Source organism: Mus caroli, unplaced genomic scaffold (genome assembly GCF_978045245.1).
Source record: "Mus caroli unplaced genomic scaffold, Mus_caroli_1 scaffold_13, whole genome shotgun sequence".
Classification (NCBI taxonomy): Eukaryota; Metazoa; Chordata; class Mammalia; order Rodentia; family Muridae; genus Mus; species Mus caroli.
The window spans coordinates 64,838,520-64,856,769 of NW_028227268.1; the positions used below are offsets into that span (position 1 = coordinate 64,838,520).

Here is an 18,250-nt window from a genome sequence, read left to right on the forward strand (position 1 = left end):
TCCATCAGGATATATTGAGAGGATAAAGCAGAGATTCAGTCTATGGTGATAAAAGTCAATAAAGTGTATGGGGTGGAAGAGAGATAGAACCTCCTCCCAACAGAGTCTTAGAGTCACTGCAGAAGTAAAGATGGCCTCAAAGTCCACTGTTCAAACCCTCCCTATAAATGTGTAGGCACGGGTGGAGGTAGGGTAAAGTGTCTCCTCACAAGATACTTCCCTTGTGACGACATCACAATCCATCTCTTCCAAACTGTCCCTGCCCCCAACGTGGTATGCTGCAGTACAACATGGATGCACAGCCCGAATTTCAAACCACAAGGACACAGGCAGATTCAGCTTGCTATGTTGAGCAGGTTGGCCAGGGCATCATGGAGATCCTCCCACAGCAGCCTCCCAAGTGTTGGGATTAAAGAAAGGCATGTACTACCATGCCTGGATATCTGTTATATTCTTAAAAGCAGATTAAGGCACAAAAGAGGACTCTAGAGTCACCAACCATACAAATGGAGAAGCACAAGGCACGTCACTCTTGTTCACTGTGTCTGTAAATACAGCCTTGCTTTATTCACCCTCATCTCAAAATATGTTTAAAATTAAGATTTAATGTAAGGGACATATTAAACTGGTTATACAAATAACTTTTTATTAACTTGTGGGGGTTTTGGGGGGGGTTGGGAAGTGTGTCTGTGGACACATGCAAGCCATGGCAAGTGTAGAGGGCAGACAGCAACTTTGTGGAATCAATTCTTTTTATCCACTGTCATGTGAGCTCTGAGGATTGAACCCAGGTTGGGAAACTTGTGTGGCAAGACCTTTAACCTCTAAGCCATATTACTGGGCCAAACTGTTTTTGTTGTTGTTGTTGATGATGATGATGATGATGTTTTAAGTTCTCTCTCTCTCTCTCTCTCTCTCTCTCTCTCTGTGTGTGTGTGTGTGTGTGTGTGTGTGTGTGTGTGTGTGTGTATACCTGTGGAGGCCAAAAGAAAGCGTTGGATTCTGTGGTGCTGGTTATGAACTACTTTTTCTGGGTCCTCAGGAAGACTAGTATGTGCTCCTAACCACTGAGCCACCTCTCCAGCCTTGATATATACTTATTTATAAATACCCAAAAATGAGCCAATTGCAAAGCATACTTATAAGACATGATCATTTACACATGCATGCTTTTGGTTGATAAAGAAACAATAATTATTATGATCTCTTTGCAAGGTAGCCAGGTTTGTGGCACGGACCTTTGTATTAAGGAGTCACTCTTACTAAACTTTGCCTTTTGTTGTTCAAATGTGGCCAGAATGGTTTTTGTTTTGTTTAAACAGACTCCATTCAGCCACTCCTCCTCCACGCTCCGCGGGTCACCTGCCACCAGGGGTCAGAGAAAGGGATGATTAATCAGCCATACTTGGGGGAGGTGTGCTGTTGAGAGACAAGAGTGGAAAGATACCCAGCTGTAAATGGAATTGTTTATATCAGCTTTCCCAGATGAAAATGAGCAGAGCCCAGAAAGATCACGGAGCGTTCCTTCTGCAGGTTGCCGATCCTACCACTAGGGGGAGCAGGTACATGCCTCCCTGCTTCCTCCCCATCTCTGTCCTAGGTTTTCTGTAGGCTGTTTTCAGACACAGGCTGGGGATGCTTTTTTGTAGCTGTCTGCCCATACAGTGCCCTTCATGGAATCCACACACCAATTCAGCATTGGAATCCCAGGACCCCGAATCCCTAAATTCTGGGGACTGCATACCATGACATGTATGGTGCCTGGGACCCTGAGAAATAGGAGACACATCCTTACAGGTGACCTGCCATCAGAAATAAGGAGCTACCCGCAGCAGGCCTGGATGGTGACCTCTCAGAAGCCCGCAGGCAGCTCATTTGTAAAAAGTTGGTTCCCATTTCTCCTGACCTTAGCACTGGACAATGGTTGTATAGATTTCATTTGTGTGTGACTACTTTTCAATTGGCCTTGGTGTGCATAATTATTCTATTATATCTGACTTTCCTATTTTTTTTTCTCCTGCTCTGGTGAATTCTGTGAAACTAGAAGTTCCTTGATATAATGGTTCTTATGAGGCATGAGGGGCGGGGGGAGGCACAGCACAGTCCTAGTGGCCCAGGTGCAGGCTGTGCATTCTCATTTTTGGAACAATGTAATAACTGCACAATGGTAGTTTCATATTAATGTTTGACTTGCAAAGAAAGTTTGAAGAAATTATGTCTAGGGCTGGAGAGATGGCTCAGCAGCTAAGAGCACTGGCTGCTCTTTCGAAGGTCCTGAGTTCAAATCCCAGCTACCACATGGTGGCTCACAACCACCCATAATGAGATCTGACGCCCTTGTCTGGTGTGTCTGAAGACAGCTACAGTGTACTTACATATAATAATAAATAAATCTGAAAGAAAGAAAGAAAGAAAGAAAGAAAGAAAGAAAGAAAGAAAGAAAGAAAGCAAGCAGGGAGGGAGGGAGGGAGGGAGGGAAGGAAGGAAGGAAGGAAGGAAGGAAGGAAGGAAGGAAGGAAGGAAGGAAGGAAGGAAGGGAGAGAGAGAGAGAGAGAGAGAGAGAGAGAGAGAGAGAAAGAAAAGAAAGAAAGAAAGAAAGAAAGAAAGAAAGAAAGAAAGAAAGAAAGAAAGAAAGAAATTATGTCTAGAAATAAATTAAGAAAATGAAGCAGAGTCAGTATTGGGACCTCAAGAAAGGAAAAAGCTACTGAAATTATGAAATGAGTTTTGTACAACATTTGAGAGTGGGTCCTGGTCTCCTTTGGATATGTATGGATAGCAAGTAAAAATTAGACTCCGGAAAGAAGATAGAGAATGCATAAAATCTTATACTAGTAAAACTAAGCCAAAACAAACAAACAAACAACCCTTAGTAAAAACACTAGGACTCTTAGAAAAATCGTATGTGCAACAAACAGAAGCCAGAGCTTGCGAATTGCTGAGTTAAGGATTGACCCGAGTCTGCCTGCCCAGAACATAGGAGGAACTCTGGCCGGACGTGGGCTATCCTCCCTCCCCCTTCTTCCCCTGCCCCCTTTTAGTTCCCACAAAGGTGGTTGCAAAGAAGAACTGGCTCACAATATTTGAAAGCTCACCCCGGATCTGTCAGTGAGAACATGCTATGCCTTATTAGTGAAATTTTTCAGATGGGGACTCAAGAAAGTAATTGACGGAGATGGACTGTTAAGGGTAAAAAGTTTGTGGTGGTGCACGCCTTTAATCCCAGCACTCGGGAGGCAGAGGCAGGTGGATTTCTGAGTTCGAGGCCAGCCTGCTCTACAAAGTGAGTTCCAGGATAGCCAGGGCTATACAGAGAAACCCTGTCTCGAAAAACTCAAAAAAAAAAAAAAACCCAAAAAACAAAAAGAAGAGTTATTAACCCCAATGGACGGACAGACAACAGCGAGGCTGGAACACTGTTGGGAAGAAATCAGGGCCTGTGTGGGTGGCAGAAGCAGGGGGTGGGGTGGGGTCTCTTACTCCTTTCCGAGGATCTGGTAGGTTTCCCTGCACATGAATGGAGCCAGGATGTCTGATTTCTAGAAGTCAAGGAAGTGGGTGGGAGGTGAGATGTGAGCTTTTATTGAGGCCACCTCACTTCAGCATGTGAGACAGACACTCTGGCATCTGGGAGTCTGTTCGCAGGACACCTGTCAGTGTCTGTGAGAAGGAGCAGCGGCAGGTGCTGCGGCCTGAGCAGCAGCAGGGTTCCAATATTATATTCTTACAGTCAGTTATGCTTCAAACTGCTCGTTTATGCTTCCCTACCATGGTGAATGCTCATTGCATGGCCATGAGTGAGAACCAGCATTGTGTGACTGTTCCTAGGGAGACCTGGACAAATGTCTGTTCATCCCAGACAGTGGTGCCCAGAGAAGCAATCCCACCCAAGTCTTGTGTACTGAACCAGTGGGTTTATTGGGGTTGCAGGGACATAGGCAAAGGGTTACTTACAGACGCAAGGTCTCTCAGAAGCTACATCACTGAAAAACCCACCCCAGCACGGGTCATGAAAGTTGTATCTGAGACATGGAGAGGGGCTTTGTGAATGCTGTTTACCTCTTGAGCCTGAGCTTTCCCAGTCAATTCTGCAGAAATACCTACTCCGTAATCAGGTACTGGATAGTAGTAGAATCTTCTTCCCAAGCTCTCCAGTGAAAGCCAGTCTGTCGCTCAGCAGCCTCCTGGCTCCGGGACAATCAGATTCTTTCACACTGTCCTCTCTATAGACTGTTTGGAGCAGTGTACTGAAAGGAGCTGCCTATTCATATTAAGTTATAGCAGTCTTTTCCAGGCAGGTACCGCCTGAGGGTGGACCCAAAGATGTCCACATTGGACTAGCTGAGCCTCCTGCCTTCCGACTGACCTGTCAGTTTTTCCCTAGGATTCAATGCAGGAAGGGAAGGCCACTGTGCAGGGGAACCCCATGGCTGTGGAAACAGGTTCTGACACTTTTGATGTTACAAGTGAAATATTAAAAAAAAAATCTCTCCCTCTCCCCCTCCCTTTCTTCTACCCCCACCCTGTGTGTGTGTGTGTGTGTGTGTATATATATATATATATATATATATATATATATATATATAATAAATGTTTATATCATATATGTTTTATAAAATCTTTTTTAAAATCCAACATTAAAAACATGTGGGGGCAGGAAGAGTTTTGTGGGGGAAGAGAAGGGTGAGGTGATGTGAATACAGTGTTCATGCATGAAGTTATCAAAAAATAAAGAACAAAAATAATACATCTATTTATTTAATATACTGTGATTATTTATTCCATCACAAAGATCAACACTACATGTGTGTTACATACAATGCATAATAAATGAGTGTGATGAATATATAATATCTGTGTACATATACTTCTGTATCTGTATATAGATAGGTATGTACATACAACCAGCAAAGAGAAAAATCTATGTCTATGACCTAAGACACGGAGAGAATTCACACCCTGCTTCTCCAGCCTGGCCAACAGTGAGATCACAGTTTCCTCAATGCTGGGGCCAGGTGAGATACCCTGTGACCAACACATACAACCTCAGGCCAGCTTTTAAAGAGCAAACACACTTTCTTATTTACAGTCGACATTCCGGAGCAGCATCTATACCATAACCTTGACCTCAGGAATTATTTCTGAGTACATATGAATGTCATAAAGACGACAGACAAAACCTCTGCGGTTTCTTTGCAGACCTCTCCTGTGACTTCCATGGAACCACATTAACCAAAGAACAAGCAGGTGGAAGGTGAGTCCGTGTGTGTCTGGATGGAGGTGCAGCCTGCAGAATTAGGAGCTGCTGAAGAAGTTGAAGTCCAGTATAAGACTGAGAGCCCAGAGTGTGAAGGACCAGGACTAATCATGATACCATTGACACCATCAAGGGTAGTGTAGGGTGCTGAGAATCCTTCTCTTCAGCACTGTGTGAATCCTATTACTAGTAATGCCAGAGTTAATGCCTCTCTCCTCTTTACAGATCAGAGGAGGGGTTGGAGAACAGGCCTCTGCTGGCCATGTTTTTCAGACAATAGCCAAAGACAAGCTCTTCCCCATTCCTTAAGGGATACTCCATCTCCAGAGTCAAGGACGAAAAGAGACAAAAGAGACAGGAATAGACCAAGAGGCCCCTCATCGTAGGCGCTAAGGTGAGCATGTGTCAAACGTGGCATTCCGAGCAATTAGAGCAGGGAAACTTGTCCTATAGTCGGATCCCAGGTAATTCAGTTAGCAATACCCATTATGGTGTCTCACGAGAGGGATACCCATTAAGAAAGTCAGCCTAGTAATCTCAAGGAACTTGGATCCCTTGGTGTGGGGGAGGGGGGTGTTATCTCAACTGGGGGTACACATGGGGTACAGGGCTGGGGAGAAGACTTCAGTTGTCTAAACCTTCCTAAGGATGAGGAAATGGAGTGTCTCAGGATTTTTAACAGAACTTCCTTAGCTTTGGCAGCAGTTTCATCAAGTGCATCTTTCTGTTGTTTGCATCGATTGTAATGAGAGCTAAAGCAGCACTTCACTTTGTCAAAACCCATAGAGCCTAACCGGGTTCCAGTGCGATACAACCAAGCCAGCACCCAGTCATCTTGTTGGTACCTCTGGGTCTCCTGGGACTCCATACTAGCGTTGAAATTCCCAACTAGCGTTGTATTTTCCATTTCCAGATCAACCTGGTGGAGAGATTTGTCATCCACACCAAAGGTTTTATGGAAGGCTTTCCGAATCTCTATCGCGTTATCCGGATACGAGATCCCAAACTCTGTGTGTAGGTTATCTTCATCTATACTCTTTTTAATGGACTCTACTCTCTCATTAACAGCTTTCTCACAGACTTGGTAAAGGGTGTCGACGAGGCCATAGTACTGGATGACAGGGAGGTCTTTTTGTAGTGTCTCCCTAAGCTTTGGGAAGTCATGTGATTCAGGCTTAAAGACAGATACCAGGAACATGGGGGGCTCCTTCACTTTCTCCTTCTGGAGATTCTCCTGGATATTCCTTTGGATATTCTGCAGTAGCTGAGGTTCAGGGAAGGTACTTGTGCTGAGGTCCCTGTCTAGCTTGGTCCAGACGACATAGAACCTCTTTCTCATCCTCTGCATGGTTATGGCCAGCTTCACATGATTTGAGCTGAACTGCTCAGAAGCTACGATGATGATAAGGTCATATGTGCTGATCTGCATCTCCTCCAGGTAGCTCTCCACACTCTGGGCTGTGGCCCCTAAGCCAGGCATGTCCCACAGCTCCACATAGGGAGAGTGGGAGTCAAAGAAGTAGCAGGCTGGTTTCTTGGTGGTCCTCACCACCCCAGTGGGAGCTGAATCTTTCTCTTCGTGTCCAATGAGCCTGAGGGCATTGATGAAAGATGACATGCCGTTGCCAGAGTCCCCAGTCACAGCGATCTTTATTTTGTTTCTGGAAACGTTATGTATGATCTCTTTAACTATAGAAACCACTTCCACTACCTTCCCTTCTTTCACGGCAGTCTCAATTCTCTTAATGTCTTTTACAGATAAAGTATTGCTGTCTTTGGGAATGAATACAGCATCTGAGAAGTATTCAAATTGTTTATCCTCAGGTGACTCAACCGCCTCTTCCATGTTGTTGAGCAATGGGGCAACCTGCAATTACATTGAAAGGGAGTTGGGGTGGCTGTGAACACAGGCACCCCCAGGAAGCACTGTTCCTTATCCAGGCTTTCAGATCCACAGCCTACCCTACACCAAGACCTGCTCATTACAGAGCTAGCTGAGCCCTCCTGTGCATGCGCGCTTTCTTGGAAGGCAAAACTAGCTCTATAGCTGTTATGGCAACATTAAACCCCAAAGCTGAACACTGGAATGTCAGGCCAGTCTCTCACTGGGTACAAATGTCCATGCTCCAGGTTGCCTGGGCTACCCAGAGGAAGTGTATGCAGAGCAGGGAACAGCCTATGTCAGCTCCCACCCTGAGGACCCAGCAAGTCTTCGGTTCACACATCCCTTCTCCATCAGTGGCTGTTTGTTCTAGTTGCACTCTGAAAACTGTTCTTCCCTTCCCCAGTGACATTCAGTAATGGTGTGATGGTTTGTATGTGCTCTGTGCAGGGAGTGGCACTATTAGAGGGTATGTGGCCCTGTTAGAGTAGGTGTATCCCTGTGGGTGTGGACTCTAAAACCCACATCCTAGCTGCCTGGAAGCCAGTATTCTGCTAGCAGCCTTCAGATGAAGATGTAGAACTCTCAGCTCCTCCTGCACCATGTCTGCCTGGATGCTGCCATGCTCCCATCTTCATGATAATGGACTGGACCTCTGAATCTGTAAGCCAGCCCCAATTAAATGTCATTTTTAAGACTTGCCTTGGTCGTGGTGCTGTTCACAGCAGTAAAACCCTAACTAAGACAAATGGCATAAGGAATGCAGGGCTGCACATCAGAAGGTGGATGCAGCGCCACCTACGAGTGAGTGCCCTGGTTCTTTCCCTCAAAATTTTAATGCATTTGAAACTCAGCACCATATATTTGAAATTTTTCCTGAGTCTCACATAGATCTTCTGTCCTTTAAGGAACGCCCTGCCAGCCAGGTGGTGGTGGTGCACACCTTTAATCCCAGCACTTGGGAGGCAGAAGTGGGCAGATCTCTGAATTGGAGGCTAGCCTGGTCTACAGAGTGAGTTCCAGGACAGCCAGGGCTACACAGTGAAACCCTGTCTCAAAAACAAAGACAAAAAAAAACCAACCAAACAAAAAGAGCCCAACAACAACAGAAACCCCCATCCCCCATCCCCCATCCCAAAGGAGGTCCCTGCCAGATTTACTCATGGGGCCCCAAGAAATTACTAGAATTGTGCCCTGGTGTCCATCCGAGAAATCCAAGGCTCCTTTGCCTAGAAGGTGCTTCTCGGACACCTTTAAGTCTTATGGTATAGTTTTTTGCCCTCCATAGTCCCATCCTCTACCTCCCTTGCTTGCCTTCCAGGATGGGCTGTCCTGTCTTCAGCCCAGCACTGCTCCTCCCCACTGCTCCTTCTCCTGCTCCTCCTCAGCTCCTCAACCCTGGGGGCCTGGCTTCAGTCTCCATGTGACAAGAGTGGGCTGCCAGCTCCTCCTGAGCCTCCAGTGGTGCTGGCTTGGTGAAGTGTGGACAGCTTCCCAAGTCCCTAGTTTTCTGCAGATGACCAGGTCAGTTGCTTTTCTCATCCCTCTGACAAAATATCAGGAAGAGGAGTCCTGTAGGGCTGTTTGTGTGGACAGCCTTGGGAACATGGCACAGACAAGGCTTTATAAGCCATCAGAGTTTGGCCCAGAGTTCAAGTGGCCTCACACTTCCCTATTTGAGGGCCCTATCCAGTTTATACCTGTGCTGCCTCTGGTTTACCCCTTGGCACATGGGTCAGACATCCTTGGGAATGAGGAGCAGACCCTCCTGGCTTCTGAAGGGACACCACGCCAACAAGGAAACTCACAGGAGAGGGACAGCTAGGGCAGGGAGGAGAGCCAGACCACGTGAGCCACGACTCAGAAATCTAATGTACTCACAGAAAGAGGTGTGCTTCATAGAACCCAGGGGCATGCTCACCCCCACCACACACACACACACACACACACACACACACACACGTGTTCATGCATGAACACATGTGTTCACACGCACACTCTCAAGTGTTGTACCATGATTCACCAAGGTTGCATGTTACTCTACTGGATTCAATTGACTGAAAAATGTTTTGTTTTATTTTTACTTTTGTTTTTGTTTTTTTTTATGAGTCTTTTTTACATAGCCATAGCTGTTTTGGAACTTACTCTGCGCCCAGGCTCACAAAAATCCACCTGCCTCTACCTCCTGAGGGCTGGGACTAATGGTGTGTGCCACCCTTCCCAGAGACTTGTGCTTTATTATATTTATTCCAATTGTACAACTTTACTAAAAAAGCTCCTGATAACCCACGGAAATTTTATTCTTTAAGTGAAACAAACTAAAACCTAAGGGTAGTAGGGGGAGTGGGCTCATGTAAGCATCTGTGTCGGTCAGTTTCAGTTGTCAGCTTGATTGCATCACAACATGCCCAGGGTATCAGTGAGGCACACGGTGAAGTATATGTGTCAGCATATTTCCAGAGAGGATTACCTGAGGAGGCAAGACTCACCCTGGATGTAGGCATCGCCAACTTGTGGGCTGGACTCCAGAACTGGCTTAAAAAGATAAAGATAAAATAAACCTAAGTGCCAGCATCTGCCTCTCTCTGCCCAGACTCTGGATGCTCAGATGAATCACACCCCTGAGGCCACACCTTCCCTACGGTAGAGGGCTGCATCCTTTCTAGCCATGAGCCAAATTAAACCCTTCTTCCTTTAAGTTGCTTCCTCCCAGGAGTTTTGTCACAGCAAAGAGAAAGGTAATGAAGACTGACCTTATCCGTATGTGAACGTGCCATGAGGCAACCTTGCTATTTAAATATTTATTAAAATCTTATTTGTCATTAATTTATTACTATTTATCTGAAATATTTATTTAAATGCTATTAAATGTATATTTTATATATACATCCATGTATATATATTGACTTATTTAAATGTGTTGGAGGTGTGTCAAGCACGCCGGGCGCACTTGTAACAGTTAACATGCAACTTGTGGGTGTTGGTCCTCTCCATCGACCACGTGGGTCCTTGGGGTCAAACTTGGGTTTTCAGGCATGGCAACAATCACTTTTACCCACTAAGCCAGCTCACTGGCCCACGACCTATTCTTTTATGCAAGTATTATAGACTAATTAATCACAAGCATTTTAAAATGTAAATCAGAGTCTAATATATGAGTAAAATTAGCCCATGCTAATCTAAAACTCACTATGGAAACTTAAACTGAATCTTCTGCCCCCAGTTCCTAAGTCCAATGCTTTACAAGTGTGAGCCACCTCACCGAGCTCAACTATGCAAACATTGAAAACTCACACTTAGGAAGAGATTGCCTATCAAGTACTCCACACAGTTCTTTCCTCATCCAGCAACTCTGAGGCTCCACGAGAGGGGCTTCCAGAGATGTGGGAAACAGCCTAAACTAGTTGTGGTCAAAAACTTTTGTGAACACAGACCCTGTTGGACCCTCAATCCTACCTTGTTCTTTATCACTTCACCATTGTGGGGACATAGGGAATTTCCGGGTACTACTGATTCCAGGAAAGGGTGGTAATCCACCCCATGGTCAGTGGGAACAGCCTTGGACCCAGCATGCTTTTGGTAGGTGGTGTTTAAAGCATCCCCCCCCGCCCCCACCATAATTATCTATGAAGGACTGAGCTGGGTGGGTGCCTGTGGTGTGCCAGATTTTCTAAAGCAGATGAAATATTTGAACTGGTTTTGTCTTGGTTTTAATTTTTTTAATTTAATTTTATTTTAATTTCTTTATTTTTTGGTGTTTTGGGTTTTTAGATTTTGGTTTTGGTTGGTTGGTTTGGTTTGATTTGGTTTGGTTGTTTTAAAAGGGCCCCGTGAGACGGCTTACCAAGTAAACACACTTGCCACCAAACCTGATGATGTGAGTTCAATTGTGGAAGGAGAGAATCAGCTCTGCAAGTTGTCCTCTGATTGTCACATACACACAGACACACACACTAAATAAATATCTTTTAAAATAATTGAACTGAGAACTATACAAAAAGTTTCCTTAGAAACTCCATCTTTCAAGTCCCAGTCTCTATCTCCTCCGAATAAAGAACCACTGTGTTTACATAGCCCCGGGACATCCAGATATTGCCCAGGAGAGGTTTTGATCCTGGACTCTGGCCAATAACTGAGAGACTGAGTAAAATCCCACCTGTTTTCTCTTAACTAGGCCCCCTCAGAAGACCCACAAACCCAGGGATACCCAGGTAAAAAAGAAGCACACTGCTTCTCTCTGGTGAATTGGAAGGACTTGATTCAGCCAGACACCAGGCACTCTGGTCCTGAAGACAGTGCAGGAGGGTGCCTGCTGCACAGGGTGCCCCAGAGGAACACCTGACCCCAGACTCCCCTGCTCTGAGCAGGTTTATAGGCCAACCAGGAGCCCCTCACCTACCTGCTCAGAAGCCTTACAAAACTGCAATCCAGGCTCAGGACGGTCAGGAGAGAGAGAGAGAAGTGTGGTGGGGCAAGGTCCTGTGGGGAAGAGCGATTAGAAGAGGCAGGAGCAACTGAAGGGCAGCCTGAGCTCCTAGGTTCCCTCTCAGACCCTGCTCTATCTATCTTGGCCCAGATGTAAGTCCCCAACTTTTAGGCGTGAGCTCTGCCTGCCTCCTCTCCAAGGGGTGGGGCCTGGTGCCCAAACAGCTTTCAGTTTCAGTTCCTGGAAATGGCTAGTTTTCAGGATTTAGCACTCAGAGGCCATGTTCTTCTTCAGAGGGGGGAGGAACTCTGTCGGTGGCTGGCCAGGTGTGGAGGTCAGAAGTCTGCCTGGGAACCCTGCCATTCAGACTTCGGTCAGAGCTGCCTGGACTGACCCTGTTACCTCCCTTCCCAGAGCCCCTCTTGCTCAGATGATAGCACCTAACCCTGGGAGACGCACATCTTCAGACCCAGTGCGTTCCAGCACTATGGGAGTGATAGGGTTTGAGGATCGCCGAAGGAAGACCCCTGACTCAAATAGTATGTAAAAGAAAAGACAGTGTATTCTGCAGAAATTACCAGCATTCTGAGGTCAACCATTCATCAAAGTGGCGGCAGCCTAAGGGGCTTTCATGCAAGGGAAATTTTCAGAAGTGTTAGGTAACCTCTACTATGATCAGTAGGGGGCAAAGCAGTGACATTAGTACAATTTTGATTGGTTACTAGGTTAGTTTCATTATATTTGGTGAGACCTTGAAGAAGTTCAGACAGGAGCTCAGCTCTGGTCTTGGTATCTTTTCCAGCCATGTGTACCAAGATCTAACTCAGCTCCAGACTTACCCTCCCTAAGTCAGGGTCGGCACTGATCTAGGCTTATTGTCAGTGGCTTCCTCTGAGGATCCCAGTGTGCTTCCCCAGGGAACGGAAATGTTTCTTTCCCAGGGTTCTTAGTGGACCTCTCAAGAGCAGCAGACCCTTCATAAGGCTGCTCCTTGTAGCTGCTCCCCTTGTTCACTAGTTCTCTTGCTCCCTCCTACCAGGGAGCCCTTCTAATCTACCCTGTCAGCTTACCCTATCTCCAGTGTGGTCTCTTCTCACTCGTGATTCCTCAGAGTTCAGGAGACACAGTACCTGGCTTGCCCTGCGTTATTGATGACCTTGGGAGTAGAGGCCTGTAACTATTAAGCTGGTGTCCGTATTTCACACCACAGCCAGAACAGGTCTGGGGGTTTCAGGGCAAAGCTCATTAAAGAACCCATCAATGCCAGATCCCGAGGATATCCTGTGGACCATGTGTGGCAAGACTACCTTCTATCAGTCCCTGACTTCCTCTTCCCTCACTCTTCAGTGTCTGGGCTGCTCTGAGCATCTCCAAACCCCTGCCTTGATGTTCCAACAGGTGGAGAAGTGCTTCCCAGGGCCACACAACATCCTCCTCCCCTCCAGTCCTCAGCCTGGGGTGGCCTCTACAAGACAGCTGCACTGTCCCAAGGTGCTGTTACCTGCTTGATGCCTGCTGTTTTTTTTAGTCAGGGTTTCTATTCCTGCGCAGACATCATGACCAAGAAGCAAGTTGGGGAGGAAAGGGTTTATTTAGCTTACACTTCCACATTGCTGTTCATCACCAAAGGATGTCAGGACTGGAACTCAAACAGGTCAGGAAGCAGGAGCTGATGCAGAGGCCATGAAGGGTTGTTACTTACTGGCTTGCTTCCCCTGGTTTGCTCAGCTTGCTTTCTTATAGAACCCAGGACCACCAGCCCAGGGATAGCACCACCCACAAGGGGCCTTTCCACCTTGATTATTAATTGAGAAAATGCATTACAGCTGGATCTCATGGAGGCATCCCTCAAGGGGGGCTCATTTCTCTGTGATAACTCCAACTTGTGTCAAATTGGCACACAAAACCAGCCAGGACACCTGGTTTCCCCTTTCCAGAACAGCACAGGCTCTGGAGCACCCAGCCCAGCACTGAGGGTCTGGAATCCTCCCTCGTGCTTATTATGCAGGTCAGCAGCTCCTGCCTCACACCTACCCGAGTAGTTGACCTCTATGCGCGTGTCTTGGGCCCAAAGTAGGTCAACCGAGTCAGCAGAATATATTAAACGCAGAGGCTGGAGACTGCAGTGGTTACTACTGCCTGTGAGCTCCCTAAGAGCTCTATAACATCTCCACAGATCGCACATCCTCAGTCCAGTCTGGGAGCAGCAGACGGGCGTGACCATGCACTTGGGGATGCTTCACAGTGAATGTTACCAATTTTTGCATCTAATGTGTGCTATTATTAGGGCTGGGATACGAGTACACACACACACACACACACACACACACACTCTACTCCTTTACCTGGGATTGGAGGCGGCTGGAGAAATACCTCAGAAGGAAGAGCACTTACCTGCTCTTCCAGAGAACCTGAGTCCAGGGCTCAGCAACCATGTCAGGCAGCTCACACCTGCCTAGAATTCCAATAATTCCTCTGAAGGCATCCGCCACCCCCACCTTCACCCCCATATCATACACAGATATGTATGCAGAAATAAAATAATAATTCTTTTTAAAACGTATGTTGGCGGATGCCATGCAGGAAGAGCTGCAGTGGACGAATGGGCTCCCTGGAGATGGCCCACCATCTTACTCAGCTCTGATGAGTGTGCTCTGGTGAGGCACAGCCCAGAGACTTCACCCCAGGATTGCTTCTTGCTACTGATGTGCTGCTTCGTGGAGGTCACTGCCGTACACCTCATTTATCTGGCTTGGTGTGAATGGACACCAGAACATCTTCGCAGCCTACAGCTGGTGTGATTACTTCCTGGGTGATAGCCCACCCTGTTGGGCAGATTTCTTGCAGATCAACACGAAGATAAACTTTCATGAATTAATGCTGTTCAGATGAATTAATGACTTTATAGAGTTCCTAATTTGACTCAAATAATTTGAAGAAGAACGTTTAAGAAGATGGTTTTAGTTGTTTTGCCAGAAAGATGTAATAAACTTAGAATCAAGAATAGAATATCCCCCTCCTCACAGAATAGTAACTAAAGGAGGCATAATGTGGAATGCAATGAGCTTTCATATATTGCACTAAGAAGAGAAATAAACTTGGGATAGATTGGTGATCAAGGAAAAAACATTCATTCTAGTTCTGATCCCAGGATGAAGCCACAGGTGTGCACTATGATAAAGCAAGGCCATGTAAAACTGTTGCTTTAAACTTCCAATGAGCTTAAAGAATGAAACACTGCTTTGAACTTACTGTCAACATCCTTCTGTAACTCCCCTTTGGTGTAACATTTTATCCGTGACCTAACTTTTTCTTGCATAGAGAACTTTTTGTCTAAAAAGCTACAAAAAGCTGAAAGCAATAATAAAGTTTTGGGGCAGCCCTTTTCTGATTCATCCAGGGTGCTTTCGTCTATGTGCCTGACTTACTTTCTTTCGCCTTTCTCACTGGCTCAGAAAGAGTTAACCAACTCCACTAGGCAGTGAGAGAAAGTAAGAACCCAAGTAACTGTTTCTTTTTCCTAATCCCCTGCTGCTATCAGCAGGAGTTAAATTGCCAGAAGCCATCCAGCTCTTGGTCCCTGAACAGCAAGAGAGAGTTAAACAGCCAGAAGCCATTTGGCCCCAGAATAGCAAGAGACAGTTAAAATGCCAAAAGTCATCAGCTGCTGGCTCCATTACTTTCCTTAGTTGCTTGAAGGTCCGGAAAGGCTTTTGACACTAAGTAAGGTAACTGTAGCCAGGCAAGAAAACAGTTATAGCTGAGTGGCATAAATACTACAAAACAGACAGCTAACAGGGTGACCTCAGCAGTCAACTTTCAGCTGCTGGGGTGGGGTGGGGCACTGCAAATGCCAGTAAGGAAGACCTTCGTGACCATGTGACCAAACAGCTGAAGGGACAAAGTTAGAAAGGAACAAACCCAGCCCAGGCTGCTAAATGTGCTCTGGTAACACATGAGGAACAGGTAGGGATCCTCCTGGTGAAGTCCCCTTCAGCCCAAGAGGACTGTGCTGCAGTAATCCTCGTGGACAGCAAGACAGGGTAGACCTGCAGGCTGGACTGTGCCTGTCCCTAAACCAGAGGGCACATATATATGTACCACTCTTGGTGCTCTCAGTGATGCTATGGCCATGCCATGGTGAGGGCTGAGACCAGAGGGTGGCTAAGTGTTCCCTGACTTGTCCTGGGACAGACTGGCTTCAGACTCTCTCCAGTCCGCTCACATAGTTTGTGACTCATTGTCTTAGTTAGAATTTCCATTGCTGTGAAGAGACACCATGACCAAGGCAGCTCTTATAAAGAACAATATTTATTGGAGCTAGCTTAAGGGTTAAGAGGTTCAGTCAAGGCAGGAAGCATGGCAGCATCCAGGTAGGCATGGTGCTGGCATTGTGTTCCAAAGGCCAACAGAAGACTGCTGTCTTCCAGGCAGCTAGGAAGAGGGCCGCAAAGTCCACCCCCACAGTGACACACTTCCTCCAACAAGACCACACCTACTCCAACAAGGTCACACCTCCCAATAGTGTCACTCCCTCAGTTAAGAATATTCAAACTACCACACTCTGGACCTCAAAGACACTGCCTCCACTCTTTTCAGGAAAAATTGAGAAAAAAAAACAAAAGTTCACTGTCCACAAGCCTGGAGAGATGACTCAATGACCAATGTCATTTGGTGCTCTTCCAGAAGACTAGAATTCAGTTGCATAGCCACAGCTGGCAGCTCACAACTGTCTGTAACTCTAGCTCTAGAGGGTCCAACACTTTTCTTCTGGTTTCCTGTGTGCACCCAGAGAAAGAGAGGGAGAGAGAGTGTTTAAGTTATTGTCTAAAAGAGTAGACCTGGGCTGGAGAGATGGCTCAATGGTTAAGAGCACTGATTGCTCTTCTAGAGGTCCTGAGTTCAGTTCCCAGCAACCACATGGTGACTCACAACCATCTGTAATAGGATCTGATGCCTTCTCCTGGTGTGTCTGAAGACAGCAACAGTGTACTCGCATACATGAAGTAAATAAATAATTAAAAATAAATAAATAGTCTGAGCCACGCGTCGTGCCCTGCGCTGCCCAGACTAGCGAAGAATACAGTCAGGATGGCTAAAGGTGACCCCAAGAAACCAAAGGGCAAGATGTCTGCTTATGCCTTCTTCATGCAGACATCCAGGGAAGAACATAAGAAGAAAAACCCAGAGGTTCCCGTCAATTTTGCCGAGTTCTCCAAGAAGTGCTCTGAGAGGTGGAAGACCATGTCTAGCAAAGAGAAATAGAAGTTTGATGAAATGGCAAAGGCAGATAAAGTCCGCTATGATCGGAAGATGAAAGATTATGGACCAGCTAAAGGAGGCAAGAAGAAGAAGGACCAAATGCCCCCAACAGACCTCCGTCTGGACTTTTCTTATTCTGCTCTGAATTCCGCCCCAAGATCAAATCCACAAACCCTGGCATCTCCATTGGAGATGTGGCAAAAAAGCTGGGTGAGATGTGGAATAACTTAAGTGACAATGAAAAGCAGCCTACGTCACCAAGGCAGCAAAGCTGAAGGAGAAGTATGAGAAGGATGTTGCTGACTATAAGTCTAAAGGGAAGTTTGATGGTGCCAAGGGTCCTGCTAAAGTTGCCCGGAAAAAGGTGGAAGAAGAGGAAGAGGAGGAGGACGAGGAAGAAGAAGAGGAGGAAGAGGAGGAAGATGAATAAAAGCTCTGTCTCCTTGTGAATACCTTAGAGTAGGAGAGCACTGTGATTGACACATCTCTTATTTGAGTCGTGTCTATTGCCCTTGTTAGGTTTAATTACAAAATTTGATCATGATCGTATTGTAGTTTCTCAAAGTGTTAGTTGTTTACATGAAGTGGCCATGTATGGTCTCCCTTCCCCCAGCCTGGAACCTGCTTGCTCAAGGGTGGAGTTTCCTGCTCATTCGTTCTGCCACGCCCACTGCTGGACCCTGTCATTTTGCTGCTTGGAGCCACACACGTGTTCATCCTGCTACTGGACCCCGAGTTACTTGGAGGGAAATCGGGTTCCCTCCCCCTTCCTTTATAACTGGATGTCGAAACTAGTAAAATTGGGCTTTGAACATGAAATCGTCTTGGCCTCGTTCTTTCTCCCGCCCTGTCTAGCTTCCTCTCTTTTCAGCTCGAGCTGCCATCCTCAGTTGAACCATTCACATTGCGGACTGCCGGTCGGGCCGCAACAGTTTGGCACCCGAACAGGGACCTAAGGAATGGCAGAGGGATGCTAAGAGAAATGGCTGCTGCTGTGGAGCTCCACAGGAAAGGATCTTCGTATCGGGCATTGGAGCAATGGACAGGTACACATGCTAGCGCTAGCTTAAAATTTCAATTTTGTAAAGTGTTGCTAAGGATGCGGTAGGATATGAATTAAGTTTGAATCAGTGCTAACCCAACGCTGGTTCTGCTTGGGTTAGCAGTGTGTTAATCGGAACTAGATACGAAAACAGGTGGTGTGCCGCAGCTTTTTAGAAAGCTGCTTAGGTGGAAGAAGAAAGGGTTTAAAGTCATGGATCAGGCGGTTGCTTTTAGTTTTCAGGAGTTGTTTCAGGCCAGAGGAGTAAGGCTTGAAGTACAATTAGTAAGAAATTTTTTAGATAAGATAGATAGCTGTTGCCCATGGTTCAAGGAAGAAGAAATGATAGATTGTGGAACCTGGGAGAAAGTTGGTGAGGCC

General features: G+C 46.3%; 1 protein-coding gene and 1 pseudogene across 3 annotated transcripts; one reads left to right on the plus strand and one right to left on the minus strand.

The window, feature by feature from the left end:
* Positions 1-4,729: 4,729 nt before the first annotated feature.
* On the minus strand, positions 4,730-11,752 carry LOC110304897 (immunity-related GTPase family M protein 2-like). 3 transcript variants are annotated; one of them, XM_021176568.3, is made up of 3 exons: positions 11,539-11,752; positions 9,629-9,670; positions 4,730-7,124 (listed from the first exon to the last, which is right to left on the minus strand). In XM_021176568.3, the coding sequence occupies exons 2-3, from the start codon at positions 9,641-9,643 to the stop codon at positions 5,781-5,783; spliced, it is 1,359 nt and encodes a 452-aa protein (XP_021032227.1). In that variant the 5' UTR covers positions 9,644-9,670; positions 11,539-11,752; the 3' UTR covers positions 4,730-5,780. The 3 variants fall into 3 exon arrangements, with proteins under 3 accessions (XP_021032227.1, XP_021032226.1, XP_021032228.1); XM_021176567.3 differs by having other exon boundaries at positions 9,629-9,674; XM_021176569.3 differs by lacking the exon at positions 9,629-9,670.
* Positions 11,753-16,656: 4,904 nt separating this feature from the next.
* Positions 16,657-17,287, plus strand: LOC147001514 (high mobility group protein B3 pseudogene; annotated as a pseudogene).
* Positions 17,288-18,250: the final 963 nt, after the last annotated feature.